The sequence below is a fragment of the Chlamydotis macqueenii genome, chromosome W (genome assembly GCF_036417535.1).
Source record: "Chlamydotis macqueenii isolate bChlMac1 chromosome W, bChlMac1.mat, whole genome shotgun sequence".
NCBI classification, from domain to species: Eukaryota; Metazoa; Chordata; class Aves; order Otidiformes; family Otididae; genus Chlamydotis; species Chlamydotis macqueenii.
Genome location: NC_141592.1, coordinates 43,219,044 through 43,233,847, shown reverse-complemented (window position 1 = coordinate 43,233,847; position 14,804 = coordinate 43,219,044). Strand labels below are relative to the sequence as shown.

General features: G+C 38.5%; 1 protein-coding gene across 1 annotated transcript in view; it reads right to left on the bottom strand.

Annotated features, from left to right (window-relative positions):
* Positions 1-14,586, bottom strand: part of LOC147596713 (ATP-dependent chromatin remodeler CHD1-like) — a 40,441-nt gene extending 25,855 nt beyond the window's left edge. The window contains exons 1-13 of the mRNA XM_086769618.1: positions 14,571-14,586; positions 14,028-14,253; positions 13,048-13,148; positions 12,609-12,787; positions 11,998-12,125; positions 11,693-11,909; positions 10,477-10,566; positions 9,704-9,894; positions 8,444-8,632; positions 8,113-8,275; positions 6,240-6,392; positions 5,284-5,355; positions 1,028-1,177 (exon numbers count right to left, since the gene is read on the bottom strand). Of these exons, the coding sequence (XP_086625744.1) occupies positions 1,028-1,177; positions 5,284-5,355; positions 6,240-6,392; positions 8,113-8,275; positions 8,444-8,632; positions 9,704-9,894; positions 10,477-10,566; positions 11,693-11,909; positions 11,998-12,125; positions 12,609-12,787; positions 13,048-13,148; positions 14,028-14,253; positions 14,571-14,586 (1,875 nt within the window). The remainder of the gene's footprint in view (positions 1-1,027; positions 1,178-5,283; positions 5,356-6,239; positions 6,393-8,112; positions 8,276-8,443; positions 8,633-9,703; positions 9,895-10,476; positions 10,567-11,692; positions 11,910-11,997; positions 12,126-12,608; positions 12,788-13,047; positions 13,149-14,027; positions 14,254-14,570) is intronic.
* Between the last annotated feature and the right edge of the window lie 218 nt (positions 14,587-14,804).

Sequence of the window (14,804 nt, the reverse complement as noted above, 5' to 3'; positions counted from 1 at the left end):
TCTCATCTTTTTCTCTCTTTCTCTCTCGCTGGCATCACTCTCTCTACCTTACTGGCTCCCTTTCGCTCCTTTGCTTGCTGCTGGGTTTCTTTTCCGTGATCGCTGCTCGGGATGGGCTGTATCGGTCATTGGGACATCGGGTGGTGAGAAATCCTGCATTGTTCATTTTGTATATTTTAGTATCCTTATATTCTGTTATTATTGCAGTTTTCCTTTGCTATTCCAGTAAACTGTCTTCATCTCAACCCACGAGTTTTCCTTCCTTCCCAATTCTCTCCCCCGTCCCGCTGGGGAGGGGGAGGGTGAGCGAGAAACTGTGTGGTGACCAGGGCTAAACCACAACAGGGACCCATGCTGGAGCAGCCTATTCCTGAAGGACTGCACCCCATGGAAAAGGACCCACGCTGGAGCAGTTCATGAAGAACTGTCTTCCATGGGAGGGACTCCACGCTGGAGCAAGGGAAGAGTGTGAGAAGTCCTTCCCCTGAAGAGGAAGGTGTGTCAGAGACAACATGTGATGAACTGACCGCAACATCCATTCCCCATCCCCCTGCGCCACCTGAGGGTGAGAAGGTAGAGAATTCGGGAGGGAAGTTGAGCCCGGGAAGAAGGGAGAGGTGGGGGGAAAATATTTTAAGATTTATTTTTTATTTCTCATTATCCTACTCTGAATTGATTGGTAATAAATTAAAATAATTTTTCCCCAAGTTGAGTGTGTTTTGCCTATGACAGTAATTGCTGAGTGATCTCCCTGTCCTTATCTTGACCCATGAGCCTTTCGTTATATTTTCTCTCCCTTGTCCAGCTGAGGAGGGGGACTGATAGAGCAGCTTTGGTGGGCACCTGGTGTTCAGCCAGGGTCAACCCACCACAAAGCAAATTGGCATTATTAACATTTTTAGATATTCTTGGCAAGTATTAGTTATTTTCAAAATACATGAGGACTGTGATGGCTCAGACAGACAGCTTATGGCTACCATATGAAACCCACCTTCACATTTGGAGCTTGCAAGACAAGTGTGCATACCTGTTTCTTCTGTCCAATCCTATGAGCTCTAGCCTGCGCTTGCAGATCATTCTGTGGATTCCAGTCAGAATCAAATATAACTACAGTGTCAGCAGATGCCAAGTTTATACCTAATCCTCCAGCTCTGGTAGACAGCAAAAAGCAGAAGTCCTGAAATTATAAAATAAGAAATAGTTGCATATATATTTGCTATAATATTCTTCAAGGAACCAATATGACACTTCTTTAAATGCTCAGTGGAGCAGACTATGAACTCATACAATTCTTTAAGGATATCCTAAACATATGTTAGACTCGTAATGCAATAAGGTGCTTGTCATGGCTAGAGCCAGTAGATCTCTATTAGAATAGAATAGGATAGACTAGACTACTTCAGTCAGAAGGGCCCTACAGTGATCATCTAGTCCAAATGTCTGGCCACTTCAGGGCTGACCAAAAGTTAAAGCATGTTGTTAAGGGCATTGTCCAAATGCCTCTTAAACACTGACAGGCTTGGGGCATCGACCACCTCTCCAGGAAGCCTGTTCCAGTGTTTGACCACCCTCTCGATAAAGAAATGCTTCCTCATGTCCAGTCTGAACCTCCCCTGGCACAGCTTTGAACCATTCCCACGCACCCTATCACTGGATCCCAGGGAGAAGAGATCAGCACCTCCCTCTCCACTTCCCCTCCTCAGGAAGCTGTAGAGAGAGCGATGAGGTCACCCCTCAGCCTCCTTTTCTCCAAACTAGATGAGCCCAGAGCCCTCAGTCACTCCTCACAGGACATGTCTTCCAACCCTGTCACCAGCTGTGTTGCCCTCCTCTGGATGCGTTCGAGTCCCTTAGCATCCTTCTTCAATTGTGGGGCCCAGAACTGCACATGATACTCAAAGTGAGGCCGCACCAACACTGAATACAGTGGTTTCTTTAGACCTCCTCTTGCTATTAACGTACTTTAAAAAAGCCCTTCTTGTCATTTGAAGCAACACTGTCCAGTTTCAACTCTAATTGAGCTTTGGCCTTTTGTGTGTTCTCCCTGCATATGCGGACCACAGTTCTGTAATCTTCCTGCAAAGCCTGACCTCGCTTTCAGAGATCATACAATTTCTTTTTCCTGAGTTTCAAGAGGAGTTCCCTGTTCAGCCAAGCTGGTCTTCTCTCCCACTTGCTTGACTTTTGACACAATGGGATTGTCTGCTCCTGTGCTTCTAAAAGGTGGTTTTTAAAGACTGAGCAGCACTCATGGACCCCTAAGCCCTCAAAAGCAGATGCCTAGGGGACTCTGCTAACTAGCTCCCTGAATAGCTTAAAGTTTGCTCTCCTGAAGCTCAGGGTAGCAACTCTGCTGACCTTTTTTTCTCATTACACCAAAACTTTTGAACTTAACCACTTCACGATCCCTGTGGCCAAGACACCCACCTACCATCACATCTCCCATGAGTCGTTCTCTATTCACAAACAAGAAGTCTAGGAGGGTACCTTTCCTAGGTGGCTCACTGAGTACCTGTGATAAGAAGTTATCTTCAACATACTTCAGGAATTTCCCAGACTTGCTTGTTGCAGCAGTATAGCATTCCCAGCTGATGTCTGGGAAGTTGAAAACTCCCATAAGGACAAGGGCTGCCAATCCACAGATTTATCCTAATTGCCTATAGAATAACTCATCTGTGCTATCATCCTGGCTGGGCAATCGGTAGTAGACACTCACTGCAACACCTGCTTTGTTTTCCATCCCCCTAATCCTCACCCAGAGGCTGTCAACCACATCACCGCTAACTGTAAGGGCTGTACAATCAAACCTCTCCCTTATATGCAGTGTGACACCTCCCCCTCACCTGCCCTGCCTGTAGCCCCCCCCTGAACAGCCTGTAGCCCCCCATCCCAGCACTCCAGTTGTGGGACTCATTCCACCAAGTGCCGCTAATACCAATGACATCACAGCTCTGGGAGCTGACCAACACTTCCAGTTCATCCTGTTTGTTTCTCATACCGCGTGCATTGGTGTACAAGCATTTCAGATATGCTCCCGAGCCCTCCATGCTCCCTGGAGCAGTGTAAATGTTCCCACAAGCATTGTCACCCTCAGATGGTGCCATGCCAACCCTTGGCTTAGCTATTGCAATCCTGTTGGTATTCCCTTCCTCCATTGATCCTAGTTTAAAGCGCTCTCAATCAGTATGTTGTCGGTTAACTCCCATAGGCAGCTAAGCACCATACAGCCACTTGATCACTTTTTCCCCACACCTCCAGTGGGAAGAGGAAAGGAAGACTAAAAGAAGGAAACTTGGGGGTTGAGACAAAAATTGTCTAATAAGCAAAGGAGAAGTGGAAGAAGAGAGAAAGAAAACAAAACAAAACAAGTGATGTAAAGGCAATTACTCACCACCTCCCATGGGTAGGACCAATGCCCAAGCAAAAGATAGCTAACCTCCCTGAACCTCTTCCTCTCCCTTTTTATTGTTGAGTATGATGTTATATGGCATGGAATATCTCTTAGTTTAGGTCATCTGCTTGGTTATGTCCCCTCCCAATCTCTTCCACATCCCCCAATCTATTCACTGAAGGGGCAGAGTAAGGAACAGAGAAGGCCTTGCCACTATGCAAACACTGTTCAGCAATAGTTAACACACTATTGTGTTATTAGCATTGTTTTTGTCACGAAACTAAAACACAGCACCATACAACCTGCTATGAAGACAATTAACTCCAGGCCAGCCAGACTCAGTATAAGTATAAAGCAAATCGATATAAATTTCTCTTGTGAACAGTTATTGACTGCTCCGTGGTATAAAGGAAGCAGCATCCTAGAAGATGAGCAAAAGCCACTTAGGGGGAAAAAAAACAAGCAAAACACTGGGCAAAAGTACAAAAGCCCTTGTTTTTAAAGCCTCATGTGTTCCCAAGTCCTTCTGTTTTTTTGTTAAGAAAACTAAAGTGTTCTGCTGGGGTCAATGCTCTTAGACGTATTCATAAACAATACGAAAATGAGATGAGCCAATGAGATGACAAAGTTTGCAGATGATAAGGAGTTATTCAGGGACAACTACAAAGGACTACAGAAGGATCTTATGAGACAGGCAACAAAAAAGTATATGAAATTAAAGACAAAGTGAAATAAATTTGAGTTTTAAATACAGCGAAAGGTAATAGCAAGCCACTACTGCTCAGGAATGAGTCCTTGGAGTTGTTGTAGATATTTCCATGAATACATTAGCTCAGTAGTAGCAAAAAAAAAAAAGTATGAAGTTTTACTGATTATTAGGAAAGAAATAGAGCATAAAACAGGAAACAATTTTATTGCTGCACAACTCCATAGTTTGCCTCCATTCTTGAATAGTATGTGAAGCTTGGATCCCCCTTCATCTTAAAAACTGTACAGTACAACTATTATAAGTATTCCAGAAAAAGGCAATGATGTCTATACTAGAAATTTAAAACAGAACTAGCTTCTGTATTTAACAAATAACTAAAGTTTATGTTATGAAATTAAGTCCTTCCTCCTCAATCATAGCAGAAACATAAGCTCAGCAGCAACTGACAAATGCTATGCTTCTATTACTGAAAAACCCTGTCAGTGTAGGACAAAAGACCTAAGATCATCAAAGGTATGGAATGGCTTCCATAGTAGGAAACCTAAATAAATTAGGAATCTTAAGTGGTACACAATCAGTGGCTAGAAATCTATTCTTCAGTTTCTTCCAGGGCAAGGAAATAAGAGGCAAAAAATGAAGATAACAGAAGACAGATTTAAAGCTATTAGTTTTTCTTCATGCAAGCATATACACAACTCAATTCTGTCCATTGTCTAAGTAGGTTTTCAATGTCAAAAGCTTGTGTAAAAGTTCAGTGCTCCTGTAAAAACTGAAGGATTAAGTCCTACACAACAAAATCAATTATTCAGTTTTTACATAGTACTTAAAATTTGATAAAGAGCACTAACAAAAATCTAAAAATATAACTATGCAGTTATATTAGTTAAACATAATTTTCATAGATTCTGTGTGTTTCCTATTTAACCTCCTCTTAGTTTTTTGGGGGTTTTTTTTGTGTTTGTTTGTTTTGGGGGATTTTTTTTTTTTGCTGTGGATTTGTGGGTGTTTTTTTTGTTTGTTAAGAGTTGTAAACCTTATAGCTTAGGCAATAAAAATGGACTTTCAACATAATACATCCCTCACTTTATTCTATTTTTAATTTTTGTGTAATATTTGTTAGATTTCTTGGGGGGGGAAATGAAGCTGAGTAGATTAAAAAAACAACCACCCACTAAAATCATACCTCTGATCCTTCTGCATTAAAATGATCCAGGGCTTGTTTCCTCAATTCCCCTTTTATTGATCCATCAAGTCTCTAAAGAGATTGAATAATACAGTTAAAAAGGAGCTCCTACTATATTCTAATCAGAGCAACTTGAATTCTCAATTGCCAAAACAACTAGGGGGAGGGGGAATAAGAGTAATGTAACACTTCATCTTTCTAATTCATCAGTTTCATTTCAAAATACTATTTAGCATATAGTAATTACCAGTCTTTTCCTGTACATAAAATTAAACTTTCATAAATCTTTCTAGAAAAAGGACACACAAAACATTTGACCAGCAGGTCAAGGGAGGGGATTCTGCCCCTCTACTCTGCTCTGGTGAGACCACACCTGGAGTACTGTGTCCAGCTCTGGAGCCCCCAACATCAGAAGGATGTGGGACTGTTGGAGCAAGTCCAGAGGAGGCCACGAAGATGATAAGAGGGCTGAAGCACCTCTCCTGTGAGGACAGGCTGAGAGAGTTGGGGCTGTTCAGCCTGGAGAAGAGGAGGCTCCGGGGAGACCTTAGAGCGGCCTTCCAGTACCTCAAGGGGGCCTACAGGAAAGGTGGAGTTGGACTTTTGACAAGGGCATGTAGTGATATGCAAGGGGTAACGGCTTTAAGCTGAAAGAGGGTGGATTTACATTAGATATAAGGAAGAAATTCTTTGCTGTGAGGATGGTGAGACACTGGCACAGGTTGCCCAGAGAAGCTGTGGATGCCCCATCCCTGGCAGAGCTCAAGGCCAGTCTGGATGGGGCTGTGAGCGACCTGGTCTGGTGGAAGGTGTCCCTGCCCATGGTACGGAGGTTGGAACTAGACAATCTTTAAAGGTCCCTTCCAACCCAAACCACTCTATGATTCTATGACACTTTTCTTAAGATAAAGTGGTAAAGATCAAGGCTTCTTGGCTACTACCAGCAAAATTCTTACCTGAAAGGGAAACTGACGATACTTCAAATACTCTGCTAGGATATCTAGCATCCTCACCATCTGAGAGAAAATCAGTACTCTGTTGCCACGTTCTCGTAGACGAATCAGTAGCTTGTCAAGAAGGATTAGTTTCCCACTGCTCCGTATTAAATGCTACAAGACAAGAAAATGTGTAAATATAATAATGTGTAAAATAAGTTCACCTCAAAACTAATACACACTGCAGATGGATAGACATTCTTTAACTGAACATGAAAGTTTAATAAGTATTTAGTCAATCCTGATCTTGTAAAAAATTCATTATAAAAGCATTAAGTACTCTAACTGAAATCAACAGGAGTACTGACTAGCATGTTTTTCAAATAAATGCATTTCTCAACTCTGGCTCATAAAACAGCATCTTAACATTTCATTAAAATATTAAGTAAATATACTGTGCTATGAGTTAGAGCAGTTACAGTGTAGACTTAAGTTCTTTTCTACCAAATAAACAACAACGAGACTATCTGACTACCTTAGTATTACTTGCTCCTCACTTTCTGTCTTTTGAACAGAAATAAGCATTGCTACTTGATCCTCTAAGTATTTTTAAACAATGCCTAATCAGTCAAGTTTCTCAGGTAAGATAAAAGTGAGAGGAATCTTGTTTGTAGAGATCAACAGACTTTAGCTAGGTTACAATGTTACTCCTTCTCAGCTCCAGTAGGAACAACTAGAACAGAAACTCAGGTGCATGTTGAATTTAATGTTGAAGACATTAGGCCTCTTTAGGTGAAGAGGCTCAGGATAGAAATTTGGGGAATGAAAAATTTGGAGTTAGGTGCTTTTATTCTTTATGCCAGAAATTAGAAGTATGTATCATTCATAATTAGAGCTAACAAAGCTTATTCAGATGAGCCAAGGAAATCATTGTTACAAGTATGCAATTAGTAGCAATAATGGCTGAACAGTTCTGATGAGTTTCATTATAAATTTAAGTAGTTAGAGCGTCCCAAGTTACAAATGAAACATCCTTTAACTTTGATAAGCACTTTATAATATAAAATAGCTTGTGCAGTGACAGCTTGTGATTTCAATCTAGTAGTTTTGGGAAAGTATTTAAATTATGAACTTCAAAGTTTACAGAAAAAAACACCATGATCTTTAGAAACATTTATGTTGTTATAAACTGCATCAATTATAACAGTCCTTTTATTTGTTGCTGTGGTTCTTAACAGTTTTGGTACAAAGATTAGTTAACCTTTACAAAAAAATCAAACTATAAATCCACAACACAATCACAGATCATCTTTGGTAGTGATGCTATAATTGCTTTCATTTATAACAACAAAACCAGACTAAGCTTTGGATATTTATTACTTTTTTTTTCCTTTCACTTTGGTTGTTTGAAGGCATGCAGAGAACAGTGTTTGATTACAAAAAAAGCTTAAAGAGATTCTGCAGATTACTTTCTGCTATCACATGGACTGTTGGTGTACCACTGCCAGTCACATGCATTTGCATTTATATTCAATGTAAATGTTTATTTAACTGCTTTATTTTAATCTGCATTTAAAATAGGTCTTAAGTTTATTTAATCTGAAAATACACAGACTATTTCAAACTATTTCCTTCTTATTTTGATCATAATTCAAGTCAGAGATATTTTATTTAGCATTGATCTCTCTATTATTCAGTTCTAGTTAAGAAACAAACTAAAAAAAACAATCAATTCACTTACCTGTAAAACTCAGGATGCACATTTAATAGAGAACTTGTTCTTTCTTAATAAGAACTTCTTTTAATAAGAACTAATAGTTTGCCAGAACACTATAAAATTACTGTGTGCATATTAGAGATGTAAATCACTTTAAAAAAATAAAAAAGGTATTACCTGTAAGGCCTCCTGTTTATTATAGAATTCATTATCATCCGGTGGTTTAATGAGGTAGCAATGGTTACAACACTTCTTGAGTTCCATCATGATGTTCAAAAAGCCTGAGGTACTGCCTTTTGAACCTTTACTCAGGGCTTTATAATTCCTGGTCAAAATCCACCTATGATATAGAATGTGCAATGGAAGTAATTTCTAACCATTTGCAGAAATATGAAGGATGTAAGCTCTCAACAAATCAGTTCAAATTGCATTATGAGAACTATTACACTTCAGTAATTTTCATATAGACATATTAAAATAGCAAGAATTAAAAAGTGTTATTACTTACTTGTAATATTGCTTCTGCAATGCACTCATTTCCATCCTCAAAATTTGTTCAACCTTAGCAGGTAAAGACTTTTCTACATCTTTTTTAACTCTTCTAAGTAGAAATGGTTCAAGTTCTTTGTGAAGACTTGCATAACCAAACTCTCTCCCTTTGCCATGCTCCTCTTCAAAATCTTCCCAGGAAGAAAACCTTCAACATAAGAAAGAATAAAGGTAAAAGAGTGACATATCATGAACACAGACACACAAAGACCATAAATATACCACATGCACACAAACACATATGGACTTCTTCCCTACTCTCCTCTGTTTTATTTAATAAGTTTCTGAATTTGCATCTCACAATAAATTCCAAATATTTTGTCTGCAAATAGGAGAATGGAAATTTCCAAACACTTTTGCAGAATGAAAATTCAAAACAAACTACTGAATTTTAATTTTTCCAGTTAAAACACAACATTTTACTTTTCTGCATGGAAATCCAGGTAGAGGGTTGCAGAAATTCCATTATATTCTTCAAGAGTAGCATGAAAACATAGTTGTATAGCTAGAGGAAGTGCAAGAGAACAGACCACATACTTTTTGGAGCTTGTATGGACTAGTTGAAATGTGATTATCCTCTGGTATGTGCTGACAGACTGAGAGAATGGATTTTGTGATCAAATGAAGAATAGGTGCTGGACAACACTCTTCGTGGCTTTGCTTGTAAGGTTCTGAAGAAGTCAATGCAATGCATAGCTTCAGAGCTACAGTGCTTTGTATTTACAAGAGATCCAAAAGGAACATGTCCTCTTATTTAGCCAAGAGAGGTCAGTATAGAATAATGTCAATACAGTAAATCTATCCTATGTAAACCATAAGGGCAAATTGGCTGCCTGACTGAACTGCTGGATATTGGGCATTGTGGTACTATCTTGTTTTCATTCATGGTACTAACACAGAAGACATCCTCAGCCCCATTCTATTTCCGTAGAGTAAATCCACATGATTTTCCTTTTAGATTAAGATGAAGTATCTTTTCAGAGTTCTGAGCCACAAATCAATCCATCATTTTTGTGGACTGCTAAAACAGAAAAAGTGACAACTGCTACTAAAACAATTTATCAAGAGCAGCATGAAAAATATGTGCATGTATTTTATATAAAATATTTAAACTATTTCACAATGCAATTTTTACCTCTATTGATTCTCTAATCACTACAATATTCTGCTGTAAGAAATTTGAAACTTGACCACAAAAAAAAAAAAAAAAAATCCTTACTTTTCTGGCATGATGAAGTGCAGCAAAGACCAAAGCTCTTTGAGGGAGTTTTGCAGAGGGGTTCCAGTAATAAGAAGACGATGATTAGACTTAAAGTCTATTAAAGTCTTGTAGAGAAGAGAATCATCATTTTTTAAACGATGAGCTTCGTCAACTCCTACAAACACCCAATTCAGACCACCAAGGAATGACTTAAAGAAATTGGAGGGGGGGAAAAGACATTAATACAAGTTAATATATTATGCAATTTCTGACAGTTTACATGAGGTTATATATACACCATCACTCCTTTTATTTTAATAACAAATGGACACTTATATGCTTTTAGTATTAATTATGGTTTTTATGTTTGCTGGATTCAACAAAAGGCTATGCAAGCATCTCAAGTTTAAAAGGAAAGTATAAATCAAGTTTATACTTGGGGGGGAGGAGGAAGGCAAAAAGCTGATCCATAAATTTTCAATTGACAAAAAAATAAAATCCACTGTTGACTCTCTTCTTTATTACAGTAATGTGAAGCTCAAGCAAACTGAAGAAAAAGAAGTTTTACCCACTTGATTGGGGGGGGGGGGGGGAGGGGGCAGAATCTCTCACCACACATACATAACATCTAAAAGTGCATAAGGAAAACTTCACTGTCATACTTCCAAGAGTAAAGTTGTCATACTCCCCCCATCCATTTAATGGCCCAGAACCCAAATATGTGCCAACTCTAAAGGAGTTTTAACATTCTACAAATGATTTTATCTCCCTGAAGAAGTAAGTGTGATTACCTTATCCTTCAGCAAAATTTCATAAGTCGTTAGAAGTATATTAAATTTTAATCGCTTGGTCTGTGGATGCATCCATTCATGGGTTCTTATCTACAAGAAGAATCAAGTGAACTATAAGCTAGAGAAAAATGGTCTTATTGATCGGGATGACTTCAGATACTACAACAATATACATGTTAAGTGATATACAAGAATCTGATCATGAAAAAGAAACACAACATGTGAAGCCGTAAAGCTTTTTTTTTTTTTTGAAGTTATTAAACACTGGTGGTGGAGGAGTGTTTGTTGGTTTTTGTTTGGTTGTTTTTTGGTGGATTTGTGTGTGGGGGTTTTTTTTGGGTTTTTTTTTTTTTTTTGTGGCTTTTTTATTTTCTTTAATGGATAAGGTTACTTACATTCCTCCTTTCAGAAAACAAATTAAGATTATGTCTGTCTGGCTAAAATATTTTATGCACTTAAATAATGCAAGGAGTACTGCGTCCAGCTCTGGAGCCCCCAACATCAGAAGGACATGGACCAGTTGGAGAGGGTCCAGAGGAGGCCACGAAGATGATCAGAGGGCTGGAGCACCTCTCCTACGAGGACAGGCTGACAGAGCTGGGGCTGTTCAGCCTGGAGAAGAGGAGGCTCCAGGGAGACCTTAGAGCGGCCTTCCAGTACCTCAAGGGGGCCTACAGGAAAGATGGGGCGAAACTGTTCAGTAGGGCCTGTTGTGAAAGGACAGGGGTAATGGTTTCAAAATAGAGGGAGGTAGATTCAGAGTAGACATCAGGAAAAAATGTTTTACACTGAGGGTGGTGGAACCCTGGCCCAGGTTGCCCAGAGAGGTGGTGGATGCCCCATCCCTGGAAACATTCAAGGCCAGGTTGGACGGGGGGCTCTGAGCAACCTGATCTGGTTGGAGATGTCCCTGCTCCTTGCAGGGGGGTTGGACTGGGTGGGCTTTAAAGGTCCCTTCCCACCCTAACCATTCTATGATTCTGTGATTCTATAAGGTTGCATTTTTAATCCTTTGTATTATTAAGCAGGAATGAAATCTTTCACATACATTTATATCGGATCAAAATTTATGCTTTTAATTTCCATTTTAAATACAATGTTTCAAATAAGTATTTCCTCATTCCTAATCAAAATATTGTAGAGTAGCATAAGACAGGAACATGAAATGAGTCTTGTTTACCACTAATCTTTTTCAATGATACAAAGAAATACTCACCATATTTCTGCTAGTTATATCTCCTAAGTAAACCACAGCATTCATCTGAGGAGCCCAAGTTTGAATCTCTCTTTGCCAAGATGTTAAGGTAGAAAGTGGCACGACTAGCAAGAAAGGCCCATACAGTTGATGTTCATGAAACAGGTAGTTCAGGAAAGAAATTGTTTGTATTGTTTTACCCAGACCCATTTCATCTGCAAGAATACAACTATTCCCTCTAAAAAAAACACACATACAAATAAATAAATAAATTTATAAATGCTTTCAAATGAAAAACAGCAAGACTAATTTAAGACTATACTCACTTGCACCATGAGTGAGCAAGCCAATTCAATCCATTTAACTGATAATCTCTTAACTCTAAACTCTCACGTCCTCCAATATATGATGGTTGCTTCTTTAGTGCAACAAACCTTGGCCTCTGTTTTAGAATCTGTCAAAAGCAAATTGAGCATCAGTCCTACTACTAAGTGAAGTTACCAAAATGTTTTCTTATAGAAACAAAGTAGCAGTAGGAATCTCTTTGGTCACCAAGTCTAGTCTTTATACATCACAAACAACTAGGCCATATAACAATATCAACCCATTTGCAAGCTAAAATTAGTTTTACTGCTGATCTAAATTCCACAACAGAAGTGACATGAACTCATTCACAAAGGTTACTTTTAAAACAAATTAAAGTACTAAACAATTCCATCTTTGAATGGCAATAAAATAAGTAGGAAATAACTATCTACAAAAGGCTATTCTTAATAGCAATACTTGCTACATATATAGAGAGAGCTATCATTATTACTGCTCTGGACAACATTCAAAAAATATTTTATAATATGTATCTTATTTCTGGATGTGTAAAATACGTCAATTTCATTTTTATTATTGCAACTGTATAAATCCGTTGAAATTACACACTCACCTTGCAGTCCTTAAATGGAGTGGTCTTGGATTGATTTCTGCTAAAATACTCATCAATGCATGCCTGAAATTTTTTGGCAATGAGAGCACCATCTTCCCAGCTACATTCTGAGTAAGGCAGACCCTGCCATTTGCAATAGTAATCTGGATAACCAGCTGCTGATTTCTGATTTGAATGAGCTGCAGAAATGCATCAGAGATACCAGATCAATATTTTCCTTCTGTATTTTAAGAAAGTACACATTTCAGGTGATACGACAACATGAACTAGTTTCACAGCAAAGACAGTATGGCAACTTTTCTCTTCATCAGATATTTTGCTTTGCTTTAAGTTGTTAGGGATCTTAATAATCTAAATTTCTTAACTAAAAATTCAACATGCAAGCAATAAACTTGCAATATTCTCAACACTGTTTTCCATCTGGAAGTTTGTCACGTACCAATTATCCTTTCCACTATTTGATATTGTTTATGCAGATCATCTGTAAGTTCCTGCTGGCAGTTATAATATTCCACATCTTCTGGAGAAGCATTTTTCAGCCTGAAATGGGAATTTATTTGCAGCACTTATTACATTGTGTAGTTCTAAAACTAAGAAAATCTGGCAATTTTAAAGCTCTGAATGTAAGCGTAGAGAGCTTCTTTGAAGAAGCTACAACTCTGAAATTCCTGCTATAAAAGTGTTGCATTTGGCCTAGGTACTTCATCACTGATGACTGAGAAAGCTTATCAAGAGACATTATTATCAGCTACAGCTTGTAATAGTCACACAGATCATATACAATATCTGTTCTCAACACCGAGTAGTGTACTTCACATGGCATTTTCACAGAACGGCACTGATGGCTCACTATAAGAATCTATCTTATTAGTAGGAGTCACTAAAAACACACTAATAAAATGGAATACCAAAACATAGCACTAAAATGTAAGGATTTTTTAACTTCTTGGTTCTGAGGCTTTAACGAAAATGCTGTGATGTTTTGAGTGCTTTAGCCATTTCTGATTTTTTTTAAATCTCTGCAGCAACTCCTGAAGAACTCTGATGAAAATACAATCAATGACAAAATTAGTAAAAAGTGAGATTGAAAACAAAACCAGAAAACCCACCACTCATCTTGTCAAAACTTCATTTATAACGGACACAATAAAATCTAGATGCAGAAGCTGCTTCCTTAAAGGTCCGATTTTACAAGATGTGTGAGTATTCTCACTTGCTCAAGTAAAGTTGGCATGCTCAGAATCTTACAGGATCATAAGGTGTTAGGGAAGCTTCAACTTTAAAGCTTTTGTCTTCCTGTTGTATAGGCACGTGAAACTATGCCTTCACAAAGAGGCAACAGAACTCACAGAAACACAATAAAACATCTATACTGTTACAAAAAGTATGCAACATGGAAGTAGTTCTAAAAATACTCACCAGCGCTTTGTTTCCTGATCCTTTTTCTTATAGTTGTCCAGTTTCTTCATTCCTTTAACATTTTGTTGCTTCAGTGTTTCCTCAGTTTCCCAAGTATTATGGATGTGTGACCAGCCTTTCCATTTAATAAGATACTGTACTTCTCCTAGCTCCTTTGACTTTTCAAATCCAGTATTTGGGTCACCATCTGCCTCAACTGCATAGATGGTGGTTGCAGCACCAGTGGCTGATAAAGAAATTACACCATAAGGTTTGATTAAGCATGCACTCCCATAAATTAACCAGTAAAAAACATGCTGCAGAAAGCAATTTGTAATGCTCTTATATGAGCATGTAACTTGACTAATCATATCTACAACTCTTATGTCACTCCTCTTATTTGAAGAATTATGATGTAGCTATATTAACACACGCACAAATATACCAACAAGATTCAAAAAAGCAACCAAAAAAACTCTGCATCTAACCTATAGTATCTCATCGCAGAAGAATTTTCTTAGCATTCCTAGTTTTTCTAGTGATCCCCAGAGAATGCTCCACTACCACTGTTTCCTGCCATCTTTGCTATATTCTTCTCATCTCTGAGAATATAACAGATATTTGATATTGTGCATAATCAGTCTTGAGATTTGAACAGTCTACTATTCTGCTACAGGCCGCCTGGCCAGGAGGGAAGAGCAGACAAGGCCCTCTACAGGCACATAGGAGCAGCCTCACGGTCACAAGCCCTGGTCCTCATGGGAGACTTGAACCACCCCAACATCTGTTGGAGGGACA